The sequence below is a fragment of the Podarcis vaucheri genome (genome assembly GCF_965113315.1).
Source record: "Podarcis vaucheri genome assembly, chromosome: 11".
Lineage (NCBI taxonomy): Eukaryota > Metazoa > Chordata > Lepidosauria > Squamata > Lacertidae > Podarcis > Podarcis vaucheri.
Window position 1 is genome coordinate 59,745,803 of NC_138749.1, and position 27,740 is coordinate 59,773,542.

The 27,740-nt window shown below is 42.5% G+C and overlaps 2 protein-coding genes and 2 long non-coding RNA genes across 6 annotated transcripts in view; 3 read left to right on the forward strand and 1 right to left on the reverse strand.

Moving 5' to 3' along the window:
- Window positions 1-1,370, forward strand: part of LOC309542785 — a 77,446-nt gene extending 76,076 nt beyond the window's left edge. The window contains exon 2 of the long non-coding RNA XR_014224431.1: window positions 359-1,370. This is a non-coding gene — a long non-coding RNA (uncharacterized lncRNA). The remainder of the gene's footprint in view (window positions 1-358) is intronic.
- Window positions 1-27,740, reverse strand: part of LOC309542799 — a 390,515-nt gene that overhangs the window by 4,053 nt on the left and 358,722 nt on the right. The window lies entirely within an intron of this gene.
- QNG1 (Q-nucleotide N-glycosylase 1) lies at window positions 4,063-13,629 on the forward strand. The gene is made up of 5 exons (XM_082241657.1): window positions 4,063-4,190; window positions 6,370-6,721; window positions 7,883-8,142; window positions 12,264-12,459; window positions 12,924-13,629. Exons 2-5 carry the CDS (start codon window positions 6,385-6,387, stop codon window positions 13,154-13,156), a joined length of 1,026 nt encoding a protein of 341 aa, XP_082097783.1. The 5' UTR covers window positions 4,063-4,190; window positions 6,370-6,384; the 3' UTR covers window positions 13,157-13,629.
- KIF27 (kinesin family member 27) overlaps window positions 17,212-27,740 on the forward strand; it is a 33,220-nt gene continuing 22,691 nt past the window's right edge. Inside the window, exons 1-5 of one of the 3 annotated variants that reach the window (XM_082241498.1) lie at window positions 17,212-17,371; window positions 18,548-18,944; window positions 20,851-21,051; window positions 24,843-25,825; window positions 27,157-27,300. In XM_082241498.1, coding sequence (XP_082097624.1) covers window positions 18,647-18,944; window positions 20,851-21,051; window positions 24,843-25,825; window positions 27,157-27,300 — 1,626 coding nt within the window. In that variant the 5' untranslated portion in view covers window positions 17,212-17,371; window positions 18,548-18,646. The remainder of the gene's footprint in view (window positions 17,372-18,547; window positions 18,945-20,850; window positions 21,052-24,842; window positions 25,826-27,156; window positions 27,301-27,740) is intronic. The other 2 variants (XM_082241496.1, XM_082241497.1) reach the window with 2 other exon arrangements.

Sequence of the window (27,740 nt, forward strand, 5' to 3'; positions counted from 1 at the left end):
TTGGTGAAATGAAGACTTGGATTAATCGAAAGTGGATTTTGAGTACAGAAGAGCTCCATTCAGTTTTGGTACTCGAACGGATATTTTTGGACTATTAAGTTTTATGACATTTGCACTAAGCTCTGATTAATGGACCTTTAGGTTTTCACAGAAAATGAAACATCCTTGCATTAGAGTGTATTTTTAATACCTCTGGTGAAATTCACCTAAAACAAAAGACTGCCTTTAGCTAGGTGTTTGCATTTCATGTAGGAGGGATGCAGTATGCATCAGGATTTGACGCTGTTGTGTCCTGTTTCTAAACATTGAGTAAATTGGTCTTTAATCAGAAGATTTACACCCCTGTGCAGCAGTACAGTGGTACCTCTGTTTACGAACTTAGTGCGTTCTAGAAGTCCATTCTTAAACTGAAACCGTTCTTAAACCAAGTTGTGCTTTTCCTAATGAGGCCTACCACCACCAGTGCCCTTCCACTGGATTCTGCTCTTAGACCGCGATAAAGTTCGTAAACCGGGAGACTACCGGTTTTGTGGAGTTCGTTAACGGAATTGTTCGTAAACAGGACTGTTCTTAAACCAAGGTACCACTGTATTTGCTGTAGCCTTTGGCTATATTGCCTTTTAAGTGTGATTAAGGGAAAGATTATTTTTAACCAGGGGTGGTACTTTTCATCAAGATGTTTATTTTGTCCTAGCATGTTTTCATGATAACAGTTACCTCCCAACAGGTATGGAAGGGATGCTACAAGCAAATATTTTGCCTCTTCTAAACTTCCTTTAGGGAAAGGTGGGCAGAAGGCAGATGGGGTATTTTTGCAGTACTGGAATGGGTTGGTAGCCTTTTCCCCTCCTAAATTGTGAAAGGGAGAAAAACATGTAAATGTGAGATCTAGTTCAACTACTGAAACCTGTTCAGAACAGTACCTCCCCACTCTCCTATGTTCCTCTTCCTGAGTTCCAGCTGGTGACCTGGGTTCTAGTGAAAACCAATCTAGATCCTATGAGACTGAAGTCTGCTGACTCTTGCTCTTAGGAAATACATTGTAAAGGAAACGAAAATATAGGAAGTTGGCAACTATTATAATAAAGGACTCAGTTTGATGGCAAGGTTAACATTTCATTAAATGCAACTACAGTACTTGTAAAAAAAATCATTCAATCATTTGTCATGTTGGGATCCCTTTCTGCTAAGAATTGAGTTCTTCCTTGCCCCTACAACCAGGCTTTTGAAAGGGTTGCAGAGGAGTGATACTTTTCTCACGAAAGGAGGCAAGAATCTTGAGTTTACAAGTGAAGCCTATAGTGTGAAACAGACTCGCAAAGTAACTGTACTGAATAAACTAGAGTCTGCTTTCTTGCAGGCTGTTTAGACATAGACATCGTCATTTTTCATTTATTAAATGCGTATATTATTTATTAAATTTGACATCCCACCACTATCCCATAGACATAAGTTCGACGATAAGTCTACTTGTTCGATTGTGTCCGTTTCCAATAGGGAAGTGCTAAGAACTGCTTTTGCTCGAATGCAGCAAGTTCCCCTTGGAACAGTAACACGAAGGGGAGCTTCCCTTCCAAAGCCCTTTTCTGATTGCAGGAAGGACTCGGGGGGGGGGGGATCGGCCTAGGAATTAGCAGGTCAAGGAATACAGCCCACTGCACTTGGCAGTGCAAGGGATCGGGGTTGAGTTCTTAAAAGTGCCAAGTAATGTGCTGCTCGGTCCCAGCGCCTGCCAACCTAGCAGTTCGAAAGCACCTCCGGGTGCAAGTAGATAAATAGGTACCGCTTACCAGCGGGAAGGTAAACGGCGTTCCGTGTGCTGCGCTGGCTCACCAGATGCAGCTTTGTCACGCTGGCCACGTGACCCGGAAGTGTCTCCGGACAGCGCTGGCCCCCGGCCTATAGATGTGAGATGGGCGCACAAACCCCAGAGTCTGTCAAGACTGGCCCGTTCGGGCAGGGGTACCTTTACCTTTTTAATGTGCATAGTTGGGCACCGGCTATTTAATAATAATAATAATAATAAATTTTATTTATATCCCGCCCTCCCCAGCCGAAGCCGGGCTCAGGGCGGCTAACAACAATAAAACAGTACAAAGTACAACATAAACAACATTCTAAAATCATTCATTATAAAAATTAAGCTGATTTTTAAATAAATGCAATTCCAGCAACCTTCGAGAAAGTCAAGCTGAGCAAGTGATTTGCAGGGACTGGAAGCCCTAAACCCCTTTGATGGGCACAGGGCCAGATTTAGGTTTGATGAGGGCCTAAGCTACTGAAGGTAAAAGGACCCCTGACTGTTAGCTCCAGTCGCAGACTTCGGTTGAGCCGTTCACCTCGCTGTCTTGGCCAAGGGAGCCGGCGTACAGCTTCCGGGTCATGTGGCCAGCCTGACTAAGCCGCTTTTGGCAAACAGAGCAGTGCACGGAAATGCTGTTTGCCTTCCCACTGGAGCGGTACCTATTTATCTATTTGCACTTTTTTGGTGTGCTTTCAAACTGCTAGGTTGACAGGAGCTGGGACCGGACAACAGGAGCTCACCCTGTCGTGGGGATTCAAACCGCCGACCTTCTGATTGGCAAGCCCAAGAGGCTCAATGGTTTAGACCACAGTGCCACCCGCATCCCACTGAAAGTAAAAGGGCCATTTAAATGTCCAGCTGTCCTTTGTCAACAATAAATTGCCGCTGTTTTTTGTTGTTGAATATATGCTATATGTCTAGTTACAGGAAGGTAGCCGTGTTGGTCTGCCATAGTCGAAACAAAATATAAAAAAAATCCTTCCAGTAGCACCTTAGAAACCAACTAAGTTTGTTATTGGTATGAGCTTTCATGTGCATGCACACTTCTTCAGATACTTCTGAATAGATTGTAGATAGATTGTATCTGAAGAAGTGCATGGACACGAAAGCTCATACCAATAACAAACTTAGTCGGGTAGAGCTGTGGGTTAAACCACAGAGCCTAGGACTTGCCAATCAGAAGATCGGCAGTTTGAATCCCTGCGACGGGGTGAGCTCCCGTTGCTCGGTACCTGCTCCTGCCAACCTAGCAGTTCGAAAGCACGTCAAAGTGCAAGTAGATAAATAGGTACTGCTCCGGCGGATAAGATAAATGGCGTTTCCGTGTGCTGCTCTGGTTCGCCAGAAGCGGCTTAGTCCTGCTGGCCACATGACCCGGAAGCTGTACGCCGGCTCCCTTGGCCAATAAAGCGAGATGAGCGCCGCAACCCCAGAGTCGGTCACGACTGGACCTAATGGTCAGGGGTCGCTTTACCTTTAAGGTGCTACTGGAAGGAATTTTTTCTTATATGCTATATGGTAATTTAGGGACGCGGGTGGCGCTGTGGGCTAAAGCCTCAACGCCTAGGGCTTGCCGATCGAAAGGTCGGCGGTTCGAATCCCCGCGGCGGGGTGCGCTCCCGCTGTTCGGTCCCAGCGCCTGCACACCTAGCAGTTCGAAAGCACCCCCGGGTGCAAGTAGATAAATAGGTACCGCTTACCAGCGGGAAGGTAAACGGCGTTCCGTGTGCGGCTCTGGCTCGCCAGAGCAGCGATGTCACGCTGGCCACGTGACCCGGAAGTGTCCCCGGACAGCGCTGGCCCCCGGCCAATAAATGTGAGATGGGCGCACAAACCCCACAGTCTGTCAAGACTGGCCCGTTCGGGCAGGGGTACCTTTACCTTTATATGGTAATTTATGGACATAATAGGTATCTAAAACCAGTGATGTTTTAGGGAGCAGTCTAGCAGGCAGAGCCAATTACTTACATCATAGGAGCCTACACAACACAAAACACTGTTGCTGTAAGTAGGTTTTATTTTATTCGTTTTTTATCTTGTATTTCTAAATGTACATACAGGGGTTTTTTCCCCTTTAATTTTTTTTGGGTGCCCCCAAGAGAGTGGGGCCCTAAGCTATTGCTTGTTTAGCTTCTATCCGGCCCCGGATGACCACGAGGCCTGCCAGGCTGCACGCAGCTACTTTCGCTTTCCGAGTCCGGCCCGCCTGCTTGTAAATACGGCTAATTCTGATTGGAGCGTGAAAGTGGGAGGACTGGTACGAAGGTGGGAAAGGAAGGCATTTGCGCGCGCGGAAGCGGAGTGCGGGGGGAGGAATCTTGTTGCCTTTCCTGCAACCAGAGTCCAGGTATCGTCTGAACGTGGTAATACCTGCTCGCAGGCGGAGGTAAGAGGGCTTTGAGCGCTCGGAAGCGTCGCGATCTTTGGCTCAGGAGAGAAAAGCGGCCCTGTAACTGCAAAAAGTCACAGATTCCGCGCCTGCACCTATTTTCCGCAGGCCTGCGGGAGAGCAGCGGGTCTGGCGCGGCCACGTGCGTGGGAGAAGGGGACCCGATTCTCTTCTTCCCCCCGACTCGCGCGGAGATCCTCCACTGGGATCCGATTAGGGAAGGGAGCGGGAGAACAGCGCCTTTTTTGGTATTGTCTGAAATGCCTGGCTTTGTAAGAATCCCCGGAAATCGGCAGATTCCGCATCTGGAGGCCGCTTTGCACAAGACAGCAGGATTTTAGATCAACGCTTTAAAAAGAAAAGAAAAAAGGATAAAATGAGAAGTGAAAAGTCGCCTGGAAAGCCTAGTTATGAGTGAAACCATTAATCTGAACTAGGCGGTGGCAGAGAGTCCTGTTGGCAACCCTGCAGAGCCCCTGCCGGCCAGTGTCGGTAATGCTGGGCTCTATGGGGATAAGTTGGCCAGGGAAGCTAGAAGAAGTGCTGTCTCTTCCTCCCCTCCCAGATTATTAAATGGGCTAGAAGAGTACGTACTGTATTGTACAAGAGAAACCGTCTTAAATGAGCTCCCTCAAGTTCAAAGCTTCCCTAAGTGCAGGGAGAAACAAGCTGTTGTAGGCAATGTTCATTCAGTTTTTGTTGGGGCATAGAATCATAGAATTGGAAGAGACCACAAGGGCCATCGAGTCCAACCCCCTGCCAAGCAGGAAACACCATCAGAGCACTCCTGACATATGGTTGTCAAGCCTCTGCTTAAAGACCTCCAAAGTAGGAGACTCCACCACACTCCTTGGCAGCAAATTCCACTGTCAAACAGCTCTTACTGTCAGGAAGTTCTTCCTAAGGTTTAGGTGGAATCTTCTTTCTTGTAGTTTGGATTCATTGCTCCGTGTCCGCTTCTCTGGAGCAGCAGAAAACAACCTTTCTCCCTCCTCTATGTGACATCCTTTTATATATTTGAACATGGCTATCATATCACCCCTTAACCTCCTCTTCTCCAGGCTAAACATGCCCAGCTCCCTTAGCCGTTCCTCATAAGGCATTGTTTCCAGGCCTTTGACCATTTTGGTTGCCCTCCTCTGGACACGTTCCAGTTTGTCAGTTATACCTGGAAAAGAGTGATCCCAGAAGAAGAAAGATGGGGCTATTGGCAATAAATGCAACAATTGTGGAAGAAGTAACACCTCTGCAGGCATCTGGCTGCATCTCTGTGGGGGACCCTGGATTTCTTTGAAGGGACCTGCTTCCTGTTTTTGTGGAGCTTTCCCCTCTGCCTCCTTCTAAATCACAGGCCCTGCTTTGGTTCCTGTTCTCTGAGCTAATAACTAGATAGTCCAGCAAGCTGAGCTTGCAATAATAGGCTATTATTTCCTTGGAGAGGCTTGGCTGGTTATTTGCTTGACCTTTGAGACTCTTAGGTCTTATTTATTAGATAAATGAGGGCTGATTCATGCATATTCTACTCAGTGGTGCAAAGTCTTTGTGCTGGAAAGCTTTGTGTCTGTTAGTCACACATTCCTAATCATGGAACAATGAATGCATGTGCTGCTTTTTTTACTGACTACGTGCAGTATCAGAAATCATTCCCTTGTTGTTCTTCAAGTATGTTCATTTCCCCTGCACCTACTGTCCATATGCCGCAAAATCAGCTCAGATTGGAGTGCTGTGTTCTACTTATGATGTTCCAAAACAATTACACTCAACATACAGACACCAGAGCAAAAAGCGCCCACATGCACAGCCTACTGAATGGAAAACTGACCAATGGGTGACATCTAATGCTGTCCATGTGCAGGGTGGTAGAGACTTCCACCCAGAGTGTCCTTTTCCTCTCCTTGCCACCAGCGGCCCTTGGCATAGCTGTCAACTTTCCCCTTTTCTTGCGGGGAATCCTATTTGGAATAAGGGAATTTCCCTTTAAAAAAAGGAAAACGTTGACAGCTATGGCCATTGGTGAGCCTGAAAATCTGCTACAGAAGGTTGAGGGGGGCTGGGGGGAGGAGAATAAGGACTGGGAGGTGCTTGGGGAGAAGAGAGAGCAGAATTAGTGTTTCTGCTTGCACAATAATTGGATTTCACCCAGATCAGATTAACAGGCAATATTCTCTTTACATAGATACATAGGAAGACCATGGAGCCATTCTTGAACCCTAAAGAATCTGCCAAATTCATAGCAGAACACAGTAAAGATGTGTACATCGAAGATGATGGTGTACGGAAAGTTGCAGAGATGTTATTTGACAAGGTCTTGGAGAAAGAGTTCAGTGTGTCCGGCTGGAAGTCTTCTCATGAGCTGAACCCTCAAGCGGCAAATGAAGATGCAGTGAACTGGGTGTTCCTTGCTGATACCCTCAATTTTTCCTTTTGGTCCGAGCGTGAAGATCACAAATGTCTGGTGAAGTATAAAGGCAAAACATATAGTGGTTACTGGTCTCTCTGTGCTGCCATCAACAGAGCACTTGATGAGGGTTAGTTCTTAATTTTCAAAATTAAAGAAGAGAATTTGTGGGCAAATAACCTTGATTTGGGGGGAAATGCAAAGCTCCATTCAAGTCAGCATTTGAAATCTTTGTGTTACTCATACACCTGCAACTTTAGGTTTGGATCCCAGAGTCACAGGTCTGAGTATCATCATTATTTTAAATAAGCAGGGCACTTGATACCTAACTTGCCATGCTTCAGAACTCCAGTACCAAAGGACCAGAATTAACCAGTCACAGGATTTGCCTCTCACAGTCTCTGCACCTGTGGGATAAACCTGAACACTTCTGGTACCTGTGTGGTCATTAGGTAGCTTGATGAGGCTGGAGGCAGGCTGGACTGGCTGATATGTTAGGGAGCTGCTGAGATTGGGCAGCAGCGATCATTCTTAAATTCCCTATCTTAAATTCCTTGCCCTGAATCCTACAGTCTGACACAGGAGAGCTCTGGTGAATGACAGAAATGAGTGAGGTGAGAGAGCAAAGGGAAATGATAGTTTGTGGTATGAACAGAGTATTGATAGGAGAGAGGCGATTGCCTCTGTGAAGCAGAGAGTGCAAGGGAAGTGGCTTAGTCAGGTGGGAGAGCGGTAACAGCCTCATTTTCTAGATCACAGAAAAAGCAGCTCCTCGTTACCAGATCATCATTACGAGATCACCAGAAAACCAGTTGCTCCTGTAATCAAGGGTGAATCTAAACAAAATATAAGCAATAGGCTGCCTAAGTGTTGGGTTACTTAATATTTTGGTGCCTTTGGTAGGGGATGGGTACGCTAGAGCCTTCTTCCACTCGTGTATCGCCCTCCTCGGTGGCTGTGCATAGGAGAGTTAAGTTCTACTTTATATTGTTTTTATGTATTTATTGTGATTAAAGAAATACATCCAATAATGAACACAATTTGAAGGGGGGAAATAAAGGGTTTTTAAAAAATTAAATAATAGCTTAACTCAGGTTCTGTTTTCAGGCTTTCTGTGGGCATCTGTTTGGCAGGAGCAGGATGCTGGGCAATTTAGAAGTAAACAGTTTAGTTGCTTTAATAATGCGAGCAACGGTAAACTTTGCAATTCTGTAGCTGGGATATAAATAAATAGAGCTTCATCTGTTATTGTATGGTTGTTACTGTTCCTTGTTGTTTTTGCTTTCTGAAGGAATACCCATTACCAGCGCTTCATATTATGCCACTATGACCCTGGAGCAAGTGAAACATGTCTTTCGCTCGGACACAGAGGTTCCCATGCCGTTAATCGAGGAGAGACATCGGGTGTTGAATGAGACCGGGACAGTTCTCCTGGAGAAATTTGGAGGCTCTTTCCTCTCGTGCGTTAAGAAAAGTGGGAAAAGTGCCCAGACATTACTACAGCTAATAGTAGAAAATTTCCCATCTTTTAGAGATGAAGCTTCATTTCAGGTATTCTTTTTATTTTTATTATAGTTGCTTTTTTATTTTTTTTACAAAATGTAATTCAAAGTGGTTTACAAAAGTAAAACCTACATTGAAAACCAGCTCAAAACTAAAACAGAGTAAAAGCTAAAAACAAATTCAGCATGGCTGTCAACTTTTCCCTTTTTTAAGGGAAATTCCCTTATTCCAAATAGGATTTCTCGCAAGAAAAGGGAAAAGTTGACAGCTGTGCATTCAGATTTATTAAAAGACAGGATTGAAACATCCCACCGACTGAAGGGAAACCACTTCAGGACAGGACACCACTAAATATTGTGAGAATTGCGCTTACCTGTCTCTTGCCAGGGTGGCAGCCACTACCCATTTGTGGGAATATATTCCGGATCTACTCTAATTTTCAGTGTAGAAAATTTTCTCTTCTAAATATTCATAACTTCCCATTGCAAATAGACACCATTCTTCTCTGGGGAAATAAAATGCAAACACTGTTAAATATTATGGATTGGTGTTTCATTGACTTCACAAAACAGTGGCGTTTCTCAGACATCACACCAGGCAATGGCATGTTCCAAATGTAGTTTAGAACCCAAACAATGGCTTGGGCTTTCAGATAGTCAGGAAAGTGTGGTTTAGAACTGCTTGTTTGCTTTGCTTTTCTGTCTGCTCAGCAGTCTTGTATCCAGGAGCCTTAGCCATATCTGGTTTATTGTCATAAAGCAGTTTATGGTCACACTAATGGGGTCAAACTATCTCTTAGCATGAGAGAGGAGATTGGGGCCGCTTTGTTCTTCCTCTAGTTCTCCTCCTGTTCTTGCATTGCTCTGAGCAAAGTGTGTTGCCTGAACCTTGCCTTACAGTTTTTCTTGCTCCAGAGAAACCATAAGCTGCCAGCTATGTTGTTCTCAGTTTACAGATCATGGTTTGTTTGGAGAAGTCAAACAAGTCTTGGTTCAGATGACACCATAAGCCAAACCATGGCATACTCACAGAAGCTCAGCAACAGTAGAAGCAAAGAACTAACAATATATTCTCCGACAGCCCCTGCATGTGTGTTTGCTTTAAGCTGCAGATTGCTTTAGTGTTAACATGCAAACTGAGCCATGGTGTTTTTGAAAACTCACTTTAAACCATGCTTTCTGATTTGCTAGTGGATCACAAACTGTGGTTTGTTAGTTCACACTTCACACTAAAACATAATTACAATGCAATCCTATGCATGTCTACTCAAAAGTAAGTACTTTTTCCCATGTGTGTAGAGTATTATAGCCATAAGCACCATTAAGCAGGGCTTAGTGTGATCTTTGAATAGAGCCAGTTACCTATACATTTACAACTATATATATATCTATAGATATCTATAGATAGATAGATACATAGATACATAGATACATACATAGATACATAGATATGACTTCAGTGTTCAAACATGGGTTGTATAGTATATTCTGGTTACCATGTGACTTGGAAGATCTTGGCTAAATAACATAATATATTAAATTGTAGTAATTTGTTTCCAGTGTCCATGGATTTGAACACTTGACTGTGGCTGCTGCATATTCAGCTACAATATCATTTGTCATTCTTGTGTTATTTAACTTGAGACTTGAAATGTCAGTTCAGAATCCTCATTCTGCCAAATGTATGCAGTTGTTACTTATTTGCATAGTAGTTTGTTACAATTGAAATGTCTGAACTTTTCGTTTGTAAAGTTTTAGGCCTTTTTAAAATGCAGAATTTAAGGCCCCTTAAGGGTTTTTTAAAATCCAGCGTTCTCTAAAACCAACAGTAGTAAACAACAACCTTTGTAATAGAAATAAGTCCTCTCATCTTTATACAATTGGACTGTAACTTTCTAAGGGAGAGCCCTTGGCTATTTTATCCTACCAGGTTACATGTTCTGAAGGAAGACCAAATTTTCACCATTCTTCTAACAAGATGGATGCTAGTATCTGTTCGCATTGTCAACACAGTTGCCCTGGCAACAGATTGAGATATTGCAGAGATTTGCAGTACCAGGAAGGGGTGTGAGACGAGATTTAAGTGGTGAAAATGAATTAGATTTCACCACTTTAGAAAAAATGCTTACTAGAACTTGGTAAATTTATTAGAATTGCATCCTAATTCTAAACATAATTATAATGAAGCGAGTTCTGTTGATTTCCATGGGATTTCTATGTATCTGTTTTGAGACATAGCCATAGATTTTCTGCTCATTTTACAAGGTGCTATATGAGATCTCAGCCTGTGACAGCAGCTGAAAACTATTATTCACCTGAGGGAGCTATGAAAAAATAAAATTAAGTATTAGTTCCATTATGTAATTTTGGTTGTGTATAATTTTGATTTGCATATTACTTCAATGAACTTGCTTCTCAAAGCATCCTAGTCAATGGATAAATATTACTTTTATATTGTTAATTATAGATATGAAAAGATTTACAGTTAGCAATGTAATGAATCATTTCATGCTGGTGCATTTTATGGTGACGTACTAATGTTAACAGGTGTGCTGAATATATCTTAACCACATCTCATGCGGTATAACTAAACCAGTAATAGTTTTGAAGTTCTTAGCCCCAGTGAAATCTACATAGAGAAGTGTTATTTGCTGCATTGGAATGTCAGGTATAAATCAATCATGCACTTTGACCATATGCACTGCATTACTTTTGATGAGATGTACACATTTGATGGCTTGGTTAGTTTGCCCTATGCTATTTTGCAAAGTTTAATTAAAAGTGAAACATAAATTATGGAAGTAAAATAATATTGTAACAAAAATTCTGCTTTTATTCTTGATGAGAGCTGCGTCAGGGCACAAATGTTTTGGAGTTGTTTCTTATTACACTGCTAGTTTTTTAAAGATTGGAACTTTTGTAAATTTTACAGCACACTAACAAAAAGCAATAAAAACATACATAATCATCGAAATCCACAGTTGGGCAATGCATTTTAGTAGGAGCATTCAAAATGTTGCAAAAATGGTGTTTGAGCTTTTAGGTTACTTATAACTCTTCACCAAGGTAGGTATTACACAAAGCTGAAGTTGGGTGAATGAAGGAAAAATCCATTAAAAAAAATAGGCTGGATGTTAAAGCCTTGAAGTCTGCATTTATACTCATTCTGAATATAGTGATTGCAGACCGATTAGTCTCTACTGTATGCTTGCAAGTATCAGGTTACATCTAGAATTCTGCGATGAAGAATCATCGGCTGCCTCCTATTTTTGTACACGAAAAGCCTGTTATCTTGTCTCATGCCTTAAGGACAACACACAGGTCAGGGAATAATTTAGCAAGTGTAATATTTTGATATGGCATTGGAGTTTTGAGGTAATGAAAGGATCGTTTCAGATCAGAATGTGTGTGCAGATCTGAATAGATAATCTGACCTTTGAAATTTTCCAGAAACATATTGCCTCAAATGAAATCCAATATACGTATAGAAATATATATAGAATCCAGAAATATACTGATGTTTGGAGATTTACAAAAATAATCCAGTGTAGAGCACAGATGCAAACATTAGTATATCAGCACAACCCTCTGCCAAAAATGCAAAATCCCTGAAATAACTGAAGTAAATAGTTTTATCAGTGTATAAAGCAGACATGCCAAACTTCGCCCTCCAACTGTTTTGGGACTACAATTCCCATCATCCCTGACCACTGGTCCTGTTAGCTAGGGATCATGGCAGTTGTAGTCTCAAAACAGCAGGAGGGCATAAAGTCTATGATCCTCACCTGCACCTAGAGCTTTGGCAGGGCATTGCAGCAACAGTCCCTACTGTTGAAGAGGATTTCTTTATTATTGAACTGGGCAAAAGATTTCTGCATAGCAGAGGGCTGGACTAGACTAGAACACCCTCTTGGTCGCTTCCAACTCTATGATTTTGTAACATTTATATTGCACTCCAGAACCAGATTAGCAGCCAGTGTACATGACTAAGTGCTGTTGCAATGCAAGTGAATCGTCCAGTTCTAGTTGATAATCTAGCCCCCCTCTTTGGGAGTCACTGAAGTTTCCAGGCTGTTTTGACAGAGAGGTCTCAACATGCACCTATGCTATAAGTTGTCAAAAAGAACCTTGAAGTATCATAATGGTGTATATTTTTCCTTTGCCTATCAGGGTAGAAAGGTGGCTTTCTACAAACGAGCGCAGATTCTTGTGGCTGACACTTGGAGTGTCCTGGAAGGAAAAGGAGACGGCTGCTTCGGTGATATTTCCAGTGTGACTATATTTGCTGATTATAGAATACCACAGGTGCTTGTTCACTTGGGAGCAATGAAATATTCTGATGAACTAATGAAAAAACTCAAGGAAGGTATGAAACCATTCAGGATAATCAAAAATGTAATATTTGAGAATTTGGACCACATTGTTAACCTCTTTTGCTAAATGTATCACCACCTATCTTAGGCTATGTACACATTAGTGGTTTAAAATGAAGAAAGGTAGTTACATTGGCATGTTGCTGTATACACTAGCGAGGAGGCATCGTCTCCTGTGCATTATCTGTTTTACCCAGGCATGCACACACACACACCACCACCACACATGTACCAGCAGTGGAAGTGCACGAGAGCCAGAGCAAACCATATTGTATACACAGCTCCTGTCAGGTTTGCAGGTTAAACCATTGAATATACATAACCTGAATTATCCTGATTAAAGTTGGAAGTGTTAGAAATGCCATCTTTATATAAAAGTGCTGTGTACCGCAGGTAGGTTTAATATTCTGAGTGTCCTCCCTCTTCTGTTTTAATAATTTATATTACTCTCCTGTAGGGCACATGTTCCCGTCTGGAGACTACCAGGAAGTTGAAATCCGAGGTTGCTCTATTTGGTGTTGTGATCTCATTTGCAATCACTTGCTGGAGCTTTACAAAAAGAAAGGCCAGAACATGGATGAGAAGATCAATGCAGTTCTCCTCGATTATTATCTATGGGATTATGCACGGGACCATCGGGAAGATATGAAGGGAGTTCCTTTCCATCGTACACGTTGCATATACTACTGAATACAATTTTAATGATTGAGGATGAAGTATAGTATCGAAAATCGAGATGCTGAGTTCTGCCAAGTAGTGTAGTGCCATTGAAATCAGTAAGACTTAAGTTAGTCATGACTCATTTAATTCCTATTTGTTACCCAATAACGGTTTTGTATAAAAACTTGCAAAGAGTAAATTGAGAGCACTTATCATGTATTTTTTAGAATCTACTCTTTTAAAAGCTATTATGCACACTATCTGTATCACAGGAAAGGTGTTTTCTCGTAATGTTTACACCGTTCCTTTGCTGCTTTGATTGCTTTGTTTCAAGCTCACCTGAGTCTGTAACTGATAGTTTCTATTTCTGTTTCAGCAATATTTTTGTATTCAGTTCAATGAAGAAAATGGTGTGAAATAATATAAAACATAATTCTGGATTATATCTCATAATGTACCAGTAAGCTGAATACGGCATCGTAGTAAATGCTTCTTCAAATTAATCACCTGTGTGCTTGTTCATATATGCATATATACATATGCCTCATATACCTTTTTGTACTGCATATCTGCCGAACTAAAACCAAGTTTTATTTTTATGTAAAGCATTTTTGTTTTTGCCCATTATCCCAGTGGATTCCAGGATGCTTTATAATTTTTTTAATTAAAAAAATACAAATATACATAATAAAACTGCATAAAGGATGAGACCAACAACCAAAAGGAGCTGTCAACAGCACTTTTGACTTTTAAAGAGAAAGCTAATGAAAAGGTTTTGGCATGATACCTGAAGATATAGGAGTTGGTACCTTCTGCATGCAAAGCATGTGTTCTACCCCGATTTATAGCCCCTTACAAGGATGCAAATCTAGGCACACAAAATGAAGACAATTGTACGTTGCTGTATGTAAGGGGCTTTGGATGGATACTTTCTGAGACCTGAAGAATCCCTGCTGTCAGGAGCTTGTCCTACACTCGAGTAGGACCCTGGTAGAGACACATCCCCGACTGGCATGTTCCCTCCCTCCTGGTCGATCGTTTGAGAGCTTCAAAAGCTTTCTTCATCCCAAACGTCACAGCAACTGATGCCAACAGACGTTGACACACTTAGGGATCTGCAGAGTCTTTGCAGCTTGCATAACAGACCTCAATAACTCAGCATTTTGGCTAATCTACTTTATTTACATATAAACACACAGAGAGCACTGCAACATGGCTCCCTCTCTCTCTAGCATCAGACAACAAAGAGAAAACAAAGGACAATAGTCCCACTTCACGGAACACAGTAATACAAACATCCTGTCTTGTCACTTCCCACTTTGTGGAGTCAAAACATACACCGTCATGTGATAGACAAAAACCCCATGACTGCAATCACGGTGCAGGAATTCTAACACCTGCTGCCATGGCACATGTGAGTCAGAGCAGCCATATGCCTACGTGGAGCATCTGTGGTCTAAACCACTGAGCCTCTTGGGCTTGCTGATCAGAAGGTTGGCGGTTTGAATTCCCGCAACGGAGTGAGCTCCTGTTCTCGGTCCAAGCTCCTGCCAACCTAGCAGTTTGAAAGCATGCCAATGCAAGTAGATAAATAGGTACAGCTGCAGCGGGAAGGTAAATGGTGTTTCCGTGCGCTCTTGTTTCCCTTGTACCAGAAGCGGTTTAGCCCTGCTGGCCCCATGACCCGGAAAGTTGTCTGTGGACAAACAGTGGCTTCCTCAGCCTGAAAGCGAGATGAACGCTGCAACCCCATAGTCGCCTTTGACTGGACTTAACCGTCCAAGGTTCCTTTACCTTTACGTGGAGGATCTCCACATAAAGCAGGGGGAGCCCAGGAAAGCCCCCCGCCCCTGGAACCAGTAGACCCATAGCTTGGTTGTACAGGAGTGTGGCTACTTCACACACTGGCAGAGACATGAGCTGGCAGAGTTGTGAGAGTCGTGGCAGCTTCACACAATACCGTTTCCTCTTTTGGTGGGTGAGGAAGGCAGCCTGCCAAAGCTGAAATGGGGGCGATTGAGGCCTAGTACTCCATAAACATCCAGCAATGGCTCCAGTTAAGCCCTGCCAGGGCCGGCCCACCCCTGAGGCAAGGAGGTCAGGACTCAGGTGGCAAGATCCACAGGGGCAGCAGATCCCACTGTCAATCTTGTTCCTGGTGTGTGGGTCGTCCCTTACGCCTTCTCCCCTGCTGGGGAACCCACTTTGGGGTCTGCCTTGGGTGCCAAAGCCTCTTAGCCCGGACTTGAGCCAGTGTGGTGTAGTGGTTAAGAGCGGTGGACTCGTAATCTGGTGAACCGGGTTCGCGTCTCCGCTCCTCCACATGCAGCTGCTGGGTGACCTTGGGCCAGTCGCATTTCTTTGAAGTCTCTCAGCCCCACTCACCTCACAGAGTGTTTGTTGTGGGGGAGGAAGGGAAAGGAGAATGTTAGCCGCTTTGAGACTCCTTAAGGGGAGTGAAAGGCGGGATATCAAGTCCAAACTCTTCTTCTTCTTCTTCTTCAAGTGTGAATGGCCACCTGTGGATACCACAAAATGTTCCTGTTGCCTCGGAGACGGCCAGCATCAAGTGCTTGGGCCGGTTCCATGGGCGAATCCAGTGTTTTTATTGGGGGGTGGCAAAAATTGTTGAGCTTTTTTGGGGGAGATTGGGGGGGCAGGCCTCTGCTGGGGGGGGCAGAGAACCTCAGTTAATGGAGTATTTTTCATGCTTTTCGATACTTTTTGACAGCCCGCCGCCTTGAGCATTGTTTTAACTATGGAAAGGCGGCATACAAATAAAACGATGATGATGATGATGAAGAAGAAAGGAGAATCTGAGCGGTAAGGGCAGGGGTCAGCAAACTTTTTCAGCAGGGGGCCAGTCCACTGTCCCTCAGACCTTGTGGGGGGCCGGACTATATTGGGGGGGTGAACGAATTCCTATGATGATGATAACAATTATTATTTATTATTTATACCCCGCCCATCTGGCTGCGTTTCCCCAGCCACTCTGGGGAAATAACCCAGAGATGCATTTTAAATAAATGTACACATTCTACTCATTTAAAAACATGCTGAAGGTGAAAGACTCCTGGGAAAAGATATATAACGAATTGGGAAAAAATGTTGAAATATACATTTATAAAGAAACCAGAGGCCTTTCTTCTTGGAATAACAGGTTTGGAATTGCCCAAGGAAGATGTTAAATTATTTTTGTATGCCACAACTGCAGCTCATATTTTGTTAGCTAAAAAGTGGAAAACCCAAGAATTACCAACGATAGAAGAATGGCAGATGAAGATGATGGATTTTTCAGAGCTAGCCGACCTAACCGGAAGAGTCAGCGACCAGAAGGAGGAGGAGTATCAGGAAGACTGGATCAAATTTAATGATTACTTAGTTAAATATGTTAAGTTAAATTAACTGAAAACAGCTTGCAGATTCTTAATTGGCCTAGGATTTTATTTAAGTGATGAATTAATATGTTTAATTTCATAATGTGAAGATCTAAGGATGTTAATGTTTAAGTTATTTATTTTTTTAAGAACTGATTTGGAAAACCGTTAAAAGGACATGCAATGAAATTCAACCAAGGGGAAGCGAGGAAGTCACTTAACAATGGTAATAAGTGTAATTTTTAATAAGGCTGTGATTTATGTTTGTTTGTTTTATGTGTTTATTTGTTTATAATGTTGTGAAAACCAATAATTTTTTTAAAAATAAAAATAAAAACACGCTGATCCCCGGACCGCCCGCGGGCCAGATTGAGAAGGCGATTGGGCCGCATCCGGCCCTTAGTTTGCCTACCCGTGGGCGAGGCAAAGCGCGCGGCCTCGGCGGGAAGCGCGGCTTGCGCCTGCAGGGGGCGCTGCGCCTCGAAGGGCCGCGGCGAGAACGCGGAGGCGGCGCCGCTCTTGAGGGAGCCGCCGGCTGCCCGTCGCCAGCGCGAGAGGCCCGCTCGGTTGCCTAGCGACCGGTGTAAACAAACGTGGGCGCGGGGCGGGCGCGGATCTTTGCGGCGGGAGGGAAGGAGGGCGGTTTCGCCTCGGGTGCGGCGGGACGCGGCGCCCCGCTCCTCCTCGTCCCGCCAGCAGCGCAAGCTCCGTGGCGGCGGCGACCGGAGAGGGGTGGCTCCCGGGGCGGGCGAGGAGAAGCGCGCCTCGCCGGGCGGAGAGTTTCCGAGTTCCTCCTTCCCTGCGCGCAAAGCCCAGCTGCTGCTTTTCTCTGACGGGCGGCGCGGGGATCGCAGCCCGACGGCGAGAGGCAACTATCCCAACTTTGGTTTTGGGTCATTTAGCAACATCTGAAGCGCTTGCTTGGGAGGGAGCCCTCTTGGCCGCTTTGGGGACGGGGGGGGGGTCTTACTTCTGAGTAAACAGGCCTAGATAGGTTCGGGCTGTAAAGGATCTTTAGGCTGTGGAATACTCTTGTGACTTGTGAAGGGAAGTATTTTGCAAACTGTGTTTTATTCTTTGCGTGGTTCTGTTGCATCCCTTTTCCCATTACAGTGGTACCTCGGGTTAAGTACTTAATTCGCTCCGGAGGTCTGTTCTTAACCTGAAACTGTTCTTAACCTGAAGCACCACTTTAGCTAATAGGGCCTCCCGCTGCTGCCGCACGATTTCTGTTCTCATCCTGAAGCAAAGTTCTTAACCTGAAGCACTATTTCTGGGTTAGCAGAGTGTGTAACCTGAAGCATATGTAACCCAAGGTACCACTGTAATATTATGCTGTTTATTGGTTCCAGACAATGTTTCTTACACGAACTTGGGGGCCCCGCATGCTCCCAACTCCGCCCCCCACCCCACAAAAGAGGCAGGTTAGGGGAGAGATGGTGACCTTGTGTGATTCTGGGTCTCCCCAGTCCTGTTTGTATGGAATCCAATCTAGCATGGTCACACACACACACACACACACACACCTCTTATTCCTGTGGCTATTATACAGTCCTACCTCAGGTTACAGACGCTTCAGGTTGTGTTTTTTCGGGTTACAGACCGCCAAAACCCAGAAGTACCAGAATGGGTTTGGGCAGTTGCGCATGCACAGAAGCGCAAAATCACACTTTGCACATGCGCAGAAGCATTGAATCACAGCCCGCACGTGCGGAGATGTGCAGTTGCGGGTTGCGAACACTGCGGGTTGTGCATCCCACATAGATCACGTTCACAGCCCGAGCGTCCACTGTATATGCATAACACATGGGAGTTCAACAGGTTGTGGCTCTTGACAGCATTTAGAAAAATGTTCCCCTGTCAAAGTTCTGTTTGTTGGTTTTATTGATCTTGAAGAGCCTCAAGCAGTTCTGGGTTATAAAATGAGAGAAGATGCTACTTCTGCATAACTTTTCAGAGCAGTTCTTCATTATAGGGAAGAGAAGTTCTTTTCTAGGTAAGAGAAAAGTAATCTCTAAAATGTTGTTCTTTGTTCCCCGTTAAGTGCTGAAGACTGAGAATATAATGAAGACAGAAATAAAGAGAAACTCTCTCAAAGTGAAGTTTGCAAAGTAAGCGGGAATTGTTTCACACACAAGCTGCAATGGAAGAGATTCCAGTTAAAGTAGCAGTAAGAATAAGACCTCTACTTTCAAAAGAAGTCCTTCACAACCATCAAGTATGTGTGAGGTTAATCCCAAATACTCAACAGATTATTATCGGAAAGGACCGTGTTTTCACTTTTGATTTTGTTTTTGGAAAACATTCAACCCAAGATGAAGTGTACACAACATGTATCAAGCCCTTGGTGGCATCTTTGATAGAAGGGTATAATGCTACCGTTTTTGCCTATGGACAGACAGGCTCTGGAAAGACTTACACTATTGGAGGAGGTCATGTTGGTAAGTGTTTGAAACCTTATATTTTATGATGATTTAATCGTAGTTTTCTTGCAACATTATTTTATGTCTCACCATTGGTAAAGCGACAATAAGGAAACTTCTGCATAAACTGCATAATCTGTTGATATCTGTTGTGTGTGTTTTTTTTTTTTACTTCTCTTCCTCTTAAAAAAAGACGTAGCCAAAATTCTTCACTAAAATGTGCTTTTTCTGTTATGCAGTGCAAAGAGTACAACTGTCTGCCTAACAGCATTTTTATGTTAATTGCTGCCATATTGAAGTAATCTTAATTAGCCAAAGTATTTAAAATGTATCAAACTATTCTAATCTTAGTTTTCTGCTGAAACATGGAATACAGAAGCTATCCAGAACAGTGGGTTAATCTAGATTACTCTCAAAGTAGCTAAAAGTACAATTTATGAAATACCGCTTTCTTAGTAAGGGATTCACTTTGGTATAGTACTTCCCAATAAAATAAAATAAATCTATTAGCCACTCATTATCAGTTAGATTTTAGGGAACATAATGTGTTTGTGATAGGTGGTCTACCTCCTGGCTTTCCATATTAAGATTTCAAGTTGTACTGATGTGAAACTGTGCTATAGGTAATGACCACAAAGTAATATGGTGTTTGTGCCAGTCATTGTCCATAAGGATGCAGAAGGAAGTATCATTGTCAGGTCATTCTGTGCTATGGTGTCACGTGACATTTTTAAAAATGCATTGGCAGTACCGCAATTTATTTATCCATTAAATTTATATATCTCCCTTCCTCCCAGAGGATATAACAATGAGCACTACCCACTTTGTACATTTCAGCCATTTATTCATTTGCTGAAGAAATTTTGGAAAAATCATATTGTGTCATATTAAATTCTGTTAAACTAAGCCATAAATTTTGCACTCACTTTTTAACTACACATCTGCAGGCGATTTGGATAGTACTAATTTGATATTGAATGCAGACTTCGGAATATAGAAAGCTGCCTTATACAGAGTGAGACAATTGGTTTATCTTGCTCAATATTGTCTATGCTGACTGGTAGCAACTCTCCTGGGTTTCAGACAGGATTCTTTACCAGCCCTGTCTGGAGATGCCAAGGATTGAGCCAGGAACTGTCTGCATGCAAAACACATGTTCTACCATTGCTCTAAGCTAAGGGTCTTGATGTTTTTGTATCATGACTCAAAGTCAGAAATGCTGGCCTTTTAAAAAACAAAACATTGTGTTTTTTCTCTTCTTTCTATTTTACTTCCTGCTAAAGTTCAGAGCGTGGCTTGACTCCACAATTCTAATAGCAGGAGACAGGAGACTGTATCGCTTCCAATATGTTTGCAGAATTCTGAAATCAGACTCCTACTGTTCAAATATTGATGATGTCAATAGACAGGCTGTTCCATTGTATAGGAAATGAGCTATTTTATGTTTCCAGTGACCTGGGCTTAGGTTGATTATAATATCAAAACTAAGTGTTATAAGGAAATAATTGAAGACAGCATTTACTCCCTTGAATCATGTTTACTGGCTGTACGTAGCCATCAGTACTGGACTTCATATTTGGTTCAGGCCATTCTCTGAGGGTGTTGAGGGCTCTTTTTGGTCTTGTACATTGTTGGATATTTTCAGTTTGGGGGGGGGCATAAGGATGTGCACAATGTGCTCTATAGGCTTTGACCAATTCTTTCCCCTCTTGGCTGAGTATATTTGGCAAATACTTTTTTCAATTTGTAACCAACTATTTGTTATCTCTGAGAGAAAAGAATTATTTGTGTGACCTTGACAGGATTAAATGACTCATATTCATAAAGCTAAGAAGCCTTTGTGGAATTTCCCTGTGTACATCTTTAGCATTTGAATGTACAAATTTTAGCTGGGTGCTTAGGCTGTTTTCTTGTTTCGTTTTAGCATCAGTTGCAGAAGAAGAGAGAGGTATCATTCCACGTGCAATTGAGGAAATATTTCAGATTATTTCAGAAAACCATAATATTGATTTCACTGTGAAAGTTTCTTACATCGAGGTCTACAAAGAGGAACTCAGAGATCTTTTGGAACTAGAAACCTCTATGAAATATCTACAAATTAGAGAAGACGAAAAGGGCAATACAGGTAATTATTTAAACTTAATTTGTCTGTTTGCTCTTGCTTGCTTGGCAGTAAGTAATGTTATAAATGAATTTTTAAAACAGACAAGTATTGATATCAAAAATCTACTGCTAACAAGAAAATTCTAATAGTATATAATTACATCCAAAATATTGCATGAAAACAGTTGCCTCTGCTTTGGTATGAATGTAATTTAAAGTCTTTACAGAGATGAAAATATATATTGGGTTGGAGCAAGACTGCTCATGGGTAGAACTCTGCTACGAGAATTCTCCTGCTGGAGGAAGTGAGGAAGGCAATATACTCTGATTTCCCTTTTCTCCTGCAACCCAATGTGTCCCCTGTAAAGCTGGTCCCGAGAAGCAACTTCTTTATGCTGTGCATCATTGTTGATGATAATGTCACTTGTGGTTTAAGTAGATGCTTGAAATTAGGCAAGTCTTTAAAACGGATGTGATAACTTGCTATTTAATACCTAATAACATTCTGTTTATAGCTAAACATGTCCACTGTTGCCCTATATTTTTTAGTTAGAGTAATTTTTCTCCACCTAAACTGTCTTCCAGTTGTAATATTTCATGACATTTTCATAGAACACATTTGGCCCTCTATCCCTACATCCCTGGTGTACTGGTTTTACGGATGCCGATTGTCAGGGAACTGACATCGGAGCCAGAGGCGGAGGCAAGGCTCTCAAGCGATGCTGGAGAAGGGCCCAGCAGGGAGAGAGGCAGCTCATCAGCTGGGGAAGGAAATCAGCGTAACACCAGGGATAAAGAGGGGCAGATGGGGGAATCGGCAAGGGGGCTCCAGGACTCCTCGCCGGAGACCAGCAGGGAGAGCGCGGGTCCTCCACTACCCACACCCTCCGTGCGCAGAAGATTTCCGCGCAGGGAGAGTAGGAGGAGACTTGGGGTCAAACAGCTTTTATGCTGGAAAAGGTTTAAGAAACGCCCACTGACGGATTCTGCTAGCGACTGAGGCAGCCACGAAGTGAAGGGCTGTCCAGATAGAAAGGGTTTAACAAGACAACATAGCCAGGAGTGGCAGCAACTTACGCACGAGCAACCCCTATATTCATTACACCGATGCTTGTTCCGAAATGAACAGGGACGAGAGAGTGACACAGAGTTTTTTAAAGGTCACCAAAACATACAGCTATGAACTTCGGAAGCAAATTACGTGTGCTTGAGTTTGCTTTTCCCTTCTCCCTCCTATTCTTTTTTTCTTGTGCGTTGTGTCTTTTTAGATTGTGAGCCTGAGTGCAGGGCCAGTCTTAGTACTGATTTTTGTGAGCTGCTCTGAAAGCCCTTTTTATTGACTAAAGGACAGGGTATAAATGCTGTAAATAAATAAATAAAATATAACTATAGAGCAGCATTGTCAGCCTTTTGTCTCCCATTAATTCCAATCCCAATTTTTATGCCATTTTATTTTTTAATATTATTTTTATTACATTGATCAGTCACTATACAGTGGTGCCTCGCAAGACAAAAAGAATCCGTAGTGGTTAAGAGCGGTAGTCACGTAATCTGGTGAACTGGGTTCGTGTCTCCGCTCCTCCACATGCAGCTGCTGAGTGACCTTGGGCCAGTCACACTTCTCTGAAGTCTCTCAGCCCCACTCACCTCACAGAGTGTTTGTTGTGGGGGAGGAAGGGAAAGGAGAATGTTAGCCGCTTTGAGACTCCTGAAGGGGAGTGAAAGGCGGGATATCAAATCCAAACTCTTCTTCTTCTTCTTCTTCGTCTAGCAGTTTTTCGTCTTGCGAAGCAAGCCCATTGAAGGATTAGCGGATTAGCGCTATTTGCCGCTAATAGCGGCTTGTAGCGGCTTATCTGCTGATCGGATCAGCTGATAAGCGGCTTAGCGGCTTAGAAAAAAGGGGGGGAGGAAAAAAACCCAGCAGGAACTCGCAAGACATTGTCGTCTTGCGAAGCAAGCCCATAGGAAATTCTTTTTGCGAAGCACCTCCAAAACGGAAAACTCTTTCGTCTAGCGAGTTTTCCATCTTGCGAGGCATTCGTCTTACTGGGCACCACTGTATACAGAAGAAGAAAAACATAGTATGAAACTTAGTGTGTTTTTACCAAGTCTGACTCTTGCTCTATCTAGCTCAGTATTGTCAACACTGTTTTGTCAGCAGCTCACCAGTTTTAGACAGGATTTGTTCCCAGCTGTCCCTGAGATGCCTGAGATTAAATACACTTTGTGTGATCAGCTATGGTGTGTGTGTGTGCACACTCACTGTTAAGTTGTGGGTGAACATATCAGACGACACAGCGATTCTTCAAACAGCTATTGTTTATTCAGAGGCCAGAACAGAACTGAACTGAAGGGTTCAGCCAGCCTGCTTATATAGAGCTCCACTAGAAAGTAACTGTAACAACTTTCTGTAACTATCCAATCCCTGAACGTCACTTTCGATCCCTTATTTGCATATGTGGACCTGAACTATCTACAGTATCCCCCTGCTGGCCCAGGGTGAGAACTTCAGTACATAACACTCACAACACTCTTCCAGATGCTCCTAGTGATTCCGAATTATTGCTTTTCCATTGTAAGCTACAAGTGGAATTGCAACTGATTTTCCCTGCTGTTAGGAGCATTGTGCTTTCTGTCTACGGCAGTGAGTGTGACAGAGTTGCTGTAGATAGGATCAATTGCAGCTCAGCACACATTCCCTTGTGGAGAGTGTCATTTAATAACCACAGTGTTATTTTTTAAAATTAAAGAGGTATAAACAGTTATAAGAATACTGTTGTAGTGCTGTAACACTGTACTACATTTTAAAATGTAGGCAGAGAAGCATTGGCAATAGGTAGGTTAAACAAACAAATCAGGGTCATAAAATGCTGCCCACAACAAATGTTGCAATGTGTGTTGTGTGGTGATAGGTTCACTTTCCCAATACATCACTGCCACTGTCAAAACTTGGTCCTTTTTAAAAACCTGGAAGAGTAGTATAGAAAGTGACTGTAATAGGTATGAGTTACTCGTGCGTAAACTGGTGCCTTTCTCGGTTAATTTGCCTTGTTAAACCTTTCTGACTGCACAGCCCCTTCTCATCGTGGCTGCCTCAGTCACTGGCAGAATCCGTCAGTGGGCGTCTCTTGAACCTCTTCCAACATAAAAGTTGTTTGACACCCAGTCTCCTCCTCCTCTCACTGCGCGGGAGCCTTCTGCGCAGGGAAGGCGTGGGTAGCGGAGGACCTGGGCTCTCCTCACTGATGTCCAGTGAAGAGTCCTGGAGCCCTCTCTCCAATTCCCCCGTCTGCCCCCCTTCATCCCTGGTGTTGCGCTGAATGGCTTCCCCCTCTACTGAGCTGTTTCTCCCCCTGCTGCTGGGTCCTTCGCCAGCATCATCTGGGAGCCTCCCCTTCGCCTCTCGCTCCGATGTCAGTTCACTGACAGTGACTGAATGTGGAGATTGTGCTTCTGAAAAGAGGTGGACTTTCTGAAGTTAGATAATAGGGAAATCTAGTATGACAGTGACTGGATGATGGTGTTGTGTGAGGGCCCCATAAAAGGTAAATGAACAAAGTGGGGCAATTCACCCTAAATACCTAATGTGGAAACACACATAGAGCACACCCCATTCAAATATCCCCTCTTCAAACGCTTGCTGTTGTTTATAATTAACAGCTGCATACTTTCTAATGCCATAATTAATTTGTCAAATGTCTTCTTGAATGAGGCATATGAGTTTTAATAGTCTATATTTTGCGGTTAGCTTTGTTTACTATTCTTTATGGTTTGCTCTTTAAAAATGTGTTTTTAAATTTATTTTTAAAGTAATTGTTGGTGCCAAAGACTGCCAGGTTGAAAACGTGGATGAAGTAATGAGCTTGTTAGAAACCGGAAATGCCGCTCGACATACAGGCACAACCCAAATGAATGAGCATTCTAGCCGATCTCATGCGGTTTTTACAATCAGTATTTGTCAACAACAGCAACCGGGTCAGACTCAGAAGGACACAGATTCTGCGCAAGAGTCACCTCAAAGTTCAAGCCAGCTGATTGCTTCCAAGTTCCACTTTGTTGATCTTGCCGGCTCTGAAAGAGTAACAAAAACTGGGAACACTGGTGAAAGGTTCAAAGAATCAATTCAGATCAACAGTGGCTTATTGGCTCTGGGAAATGTGATAAGTGCGCTTGGGGACCCAAAGAGGAAAAGTGCACATATTCCATACAGGGATGCAAAAATTACACGTATTCTTAAGGACTCCTTAGGAGGCAATGCCAAGACTGTCATGATAACTTGTATTAGCCCATCATCATCGGATTTTGATGAATCACTAAATTCCATCAAATATGCCAACAGAGCCAAAAATATTAGAAACAAACCTATTGTCAACTACAACCCAGACTGGGACCTTATTGATGAAATGGAGTTTGCCATCAAGATACTCCGTGAAACTGTGCAAAACCAGCAGATTAGTGGACAGATCCCTGGCAGTCAAGGGTCACAGGATTCATTTCGGGACAGAAACAAAATCCGCTCTCTTGAGGAGCAGCTTGCCCAGCTCCAGGTGGAAAGTTTTAACTACCGAAATTGCATGGAAGAAGCCTATGTGTTCCTTGCCGAATTAAAAAATATTGCCAGCCTATCAAAAAGTCAACAGGAAAGGTTGCAAGATTGGATATGTGTGGCTCAGGAACTCAGGAGAGAGGCTTCTTCAGTCATTCCCCAGGTAAACTGTGGAAGTGGAGGTAACCAAGAAGGACCACATCACATCACAATTCTTCAGCTGAAGAGAGAGCTGAAGAAGTATCAGGTATTTTACTGTAAATTTAATGCAAGTGGTGAGAGTACATAAAAAGGAAATCTACGCTGTAACTGGAAAGTTTATCCATTCTTAATCAAGGTTCTTTGTAAATTGCACATACATTGTTTGCTCATCTGGAGGGCAAATCAAATTTGCTAGATGTCCAAAAAATAGATTTTATTCATTGGGATAATATTTTAAATAGAATTGTAAGGTTTGGAGGAATAAAAATCTGCATCAGCTTTACATGGCTGAATTACATATTAGTTCCTTATTTTTTATATTCTTCTGCAGCTTGAATACAGATAATACTATACCACAGCAAAATTGAAGTATTGGGAGAGTCTGACATAAGGGTGAAATAATTATCTCATACAAAATGATGTCTTATATATGGATTGATGTGGTGATACCTGTTTGTAAGGGAGGAAATTTGCCTTTACCTTATTCAGAATTTGCTTTAGAACACTGATAAAACACAATGTGCTACATTTATTTTCTACTTTTATTAATAATAACAAATTGGCTCCTAATGCATTGACAAAATTGCAGAATCTCATTGAAAATAACTAAAATATTAATAGTTGTTTAGTTCTGTGGGGCATCTTTGTTTGTGTGTTGCCAATTTGCCTTATATTTACAGTCTTATCGCTTCTTGGCTAGTGCATGATTCCTTGTTATGTATTGTGGTGACTGAAGGAATCAGACTACTGTATATCTCTCTGCATCCTGCCACTGAGTGAAAAACTAAAAATTCTCAGCAGGGGTGTTATACAAGGGAAGGTGAAAGTGCAACTCCTTTGCTGGTAGTTTTGAACAGCTGTTTCTGCTAGGTCACACATACCTTGTTGGTCTACACTTCATAATAGTGCTAGACACAAAACCTGTAAAGAGAAACTCATTTTCCCATTTCAGCCAAGGTTTACTGTTCTCATTCTAGTCCCTACAGCAAAAAAACAAAACAAAACAAAACAAAACAAAAACCACATGAAACACAGATATATATAGTTGTTGTTTGAGCCAGTTTTGATTACTTCATAGAAAAAAAATCCCTTGTTTTTGCTTCCTGTGACTTAAAGTCATATACTGTAATCAAAGGCAAAGCATTACTAACCAATAACATCCCTCTTTTAACTTGCTGTTGTCCTAGATTGTAACAAATACTAAGTGCTGTATTTAAATTATATAGTAGCTTTGCTTTCTAACAGTTTCTGTTCAGGTGGTAGAATAAAACATATCTAACTAATGGAGGAGAAAATACATTCAAGTTCCAATGTGCACTTTGTGCAAGACCCTCCATTTCATATATTTGGTATTCTTTTTAACCCCTTATTACCTAGCAGGCTCTTGCTACCGATGCAGAAGTGTTTAGTGAGAGAGAGCTTGAGATAAAAGTATTGCAAGATCAAATACAGAAGCTGATAAAGGAGAATCAAGAATATATGGAATTGCTGAAGGAGGCCCAAGAGACAAATAGGCTACAGGTAACTTTCCGTTGTGCTGGTCATCGGTGAAGGCAGTATGAAGTAATATTAAAGTTGTCAATCTTATATAAATGATTAAACCAACATAGTGGAAATAATCTTAACCCAAGGGAAGTAATCTGCTGTGTCAGAATTGCACAGTATCATTCTAGATGATTTTTTTTAAAGGTGTGTGTATAATGTATTTTGGTTTTTGAACTACATTTATTATAAAAGTTTAAATATTACATTCCCAGGCATCATACTGTTAACGCTTTGGTGGACTTGACTTGAATGAATCTCAGCACTGCAGTATCCCAACTGTTTAATTCTTAGCCTGAGTTTTGTTAAGTTATATAGCAGTTCTTAATGCTGTTAAGCTCACAGAGTTCTGTTTACTTACAGGCAAACAACTCTAGTGCTTAAATTGACCACACCTCACAACATTAACCGTATTTTTC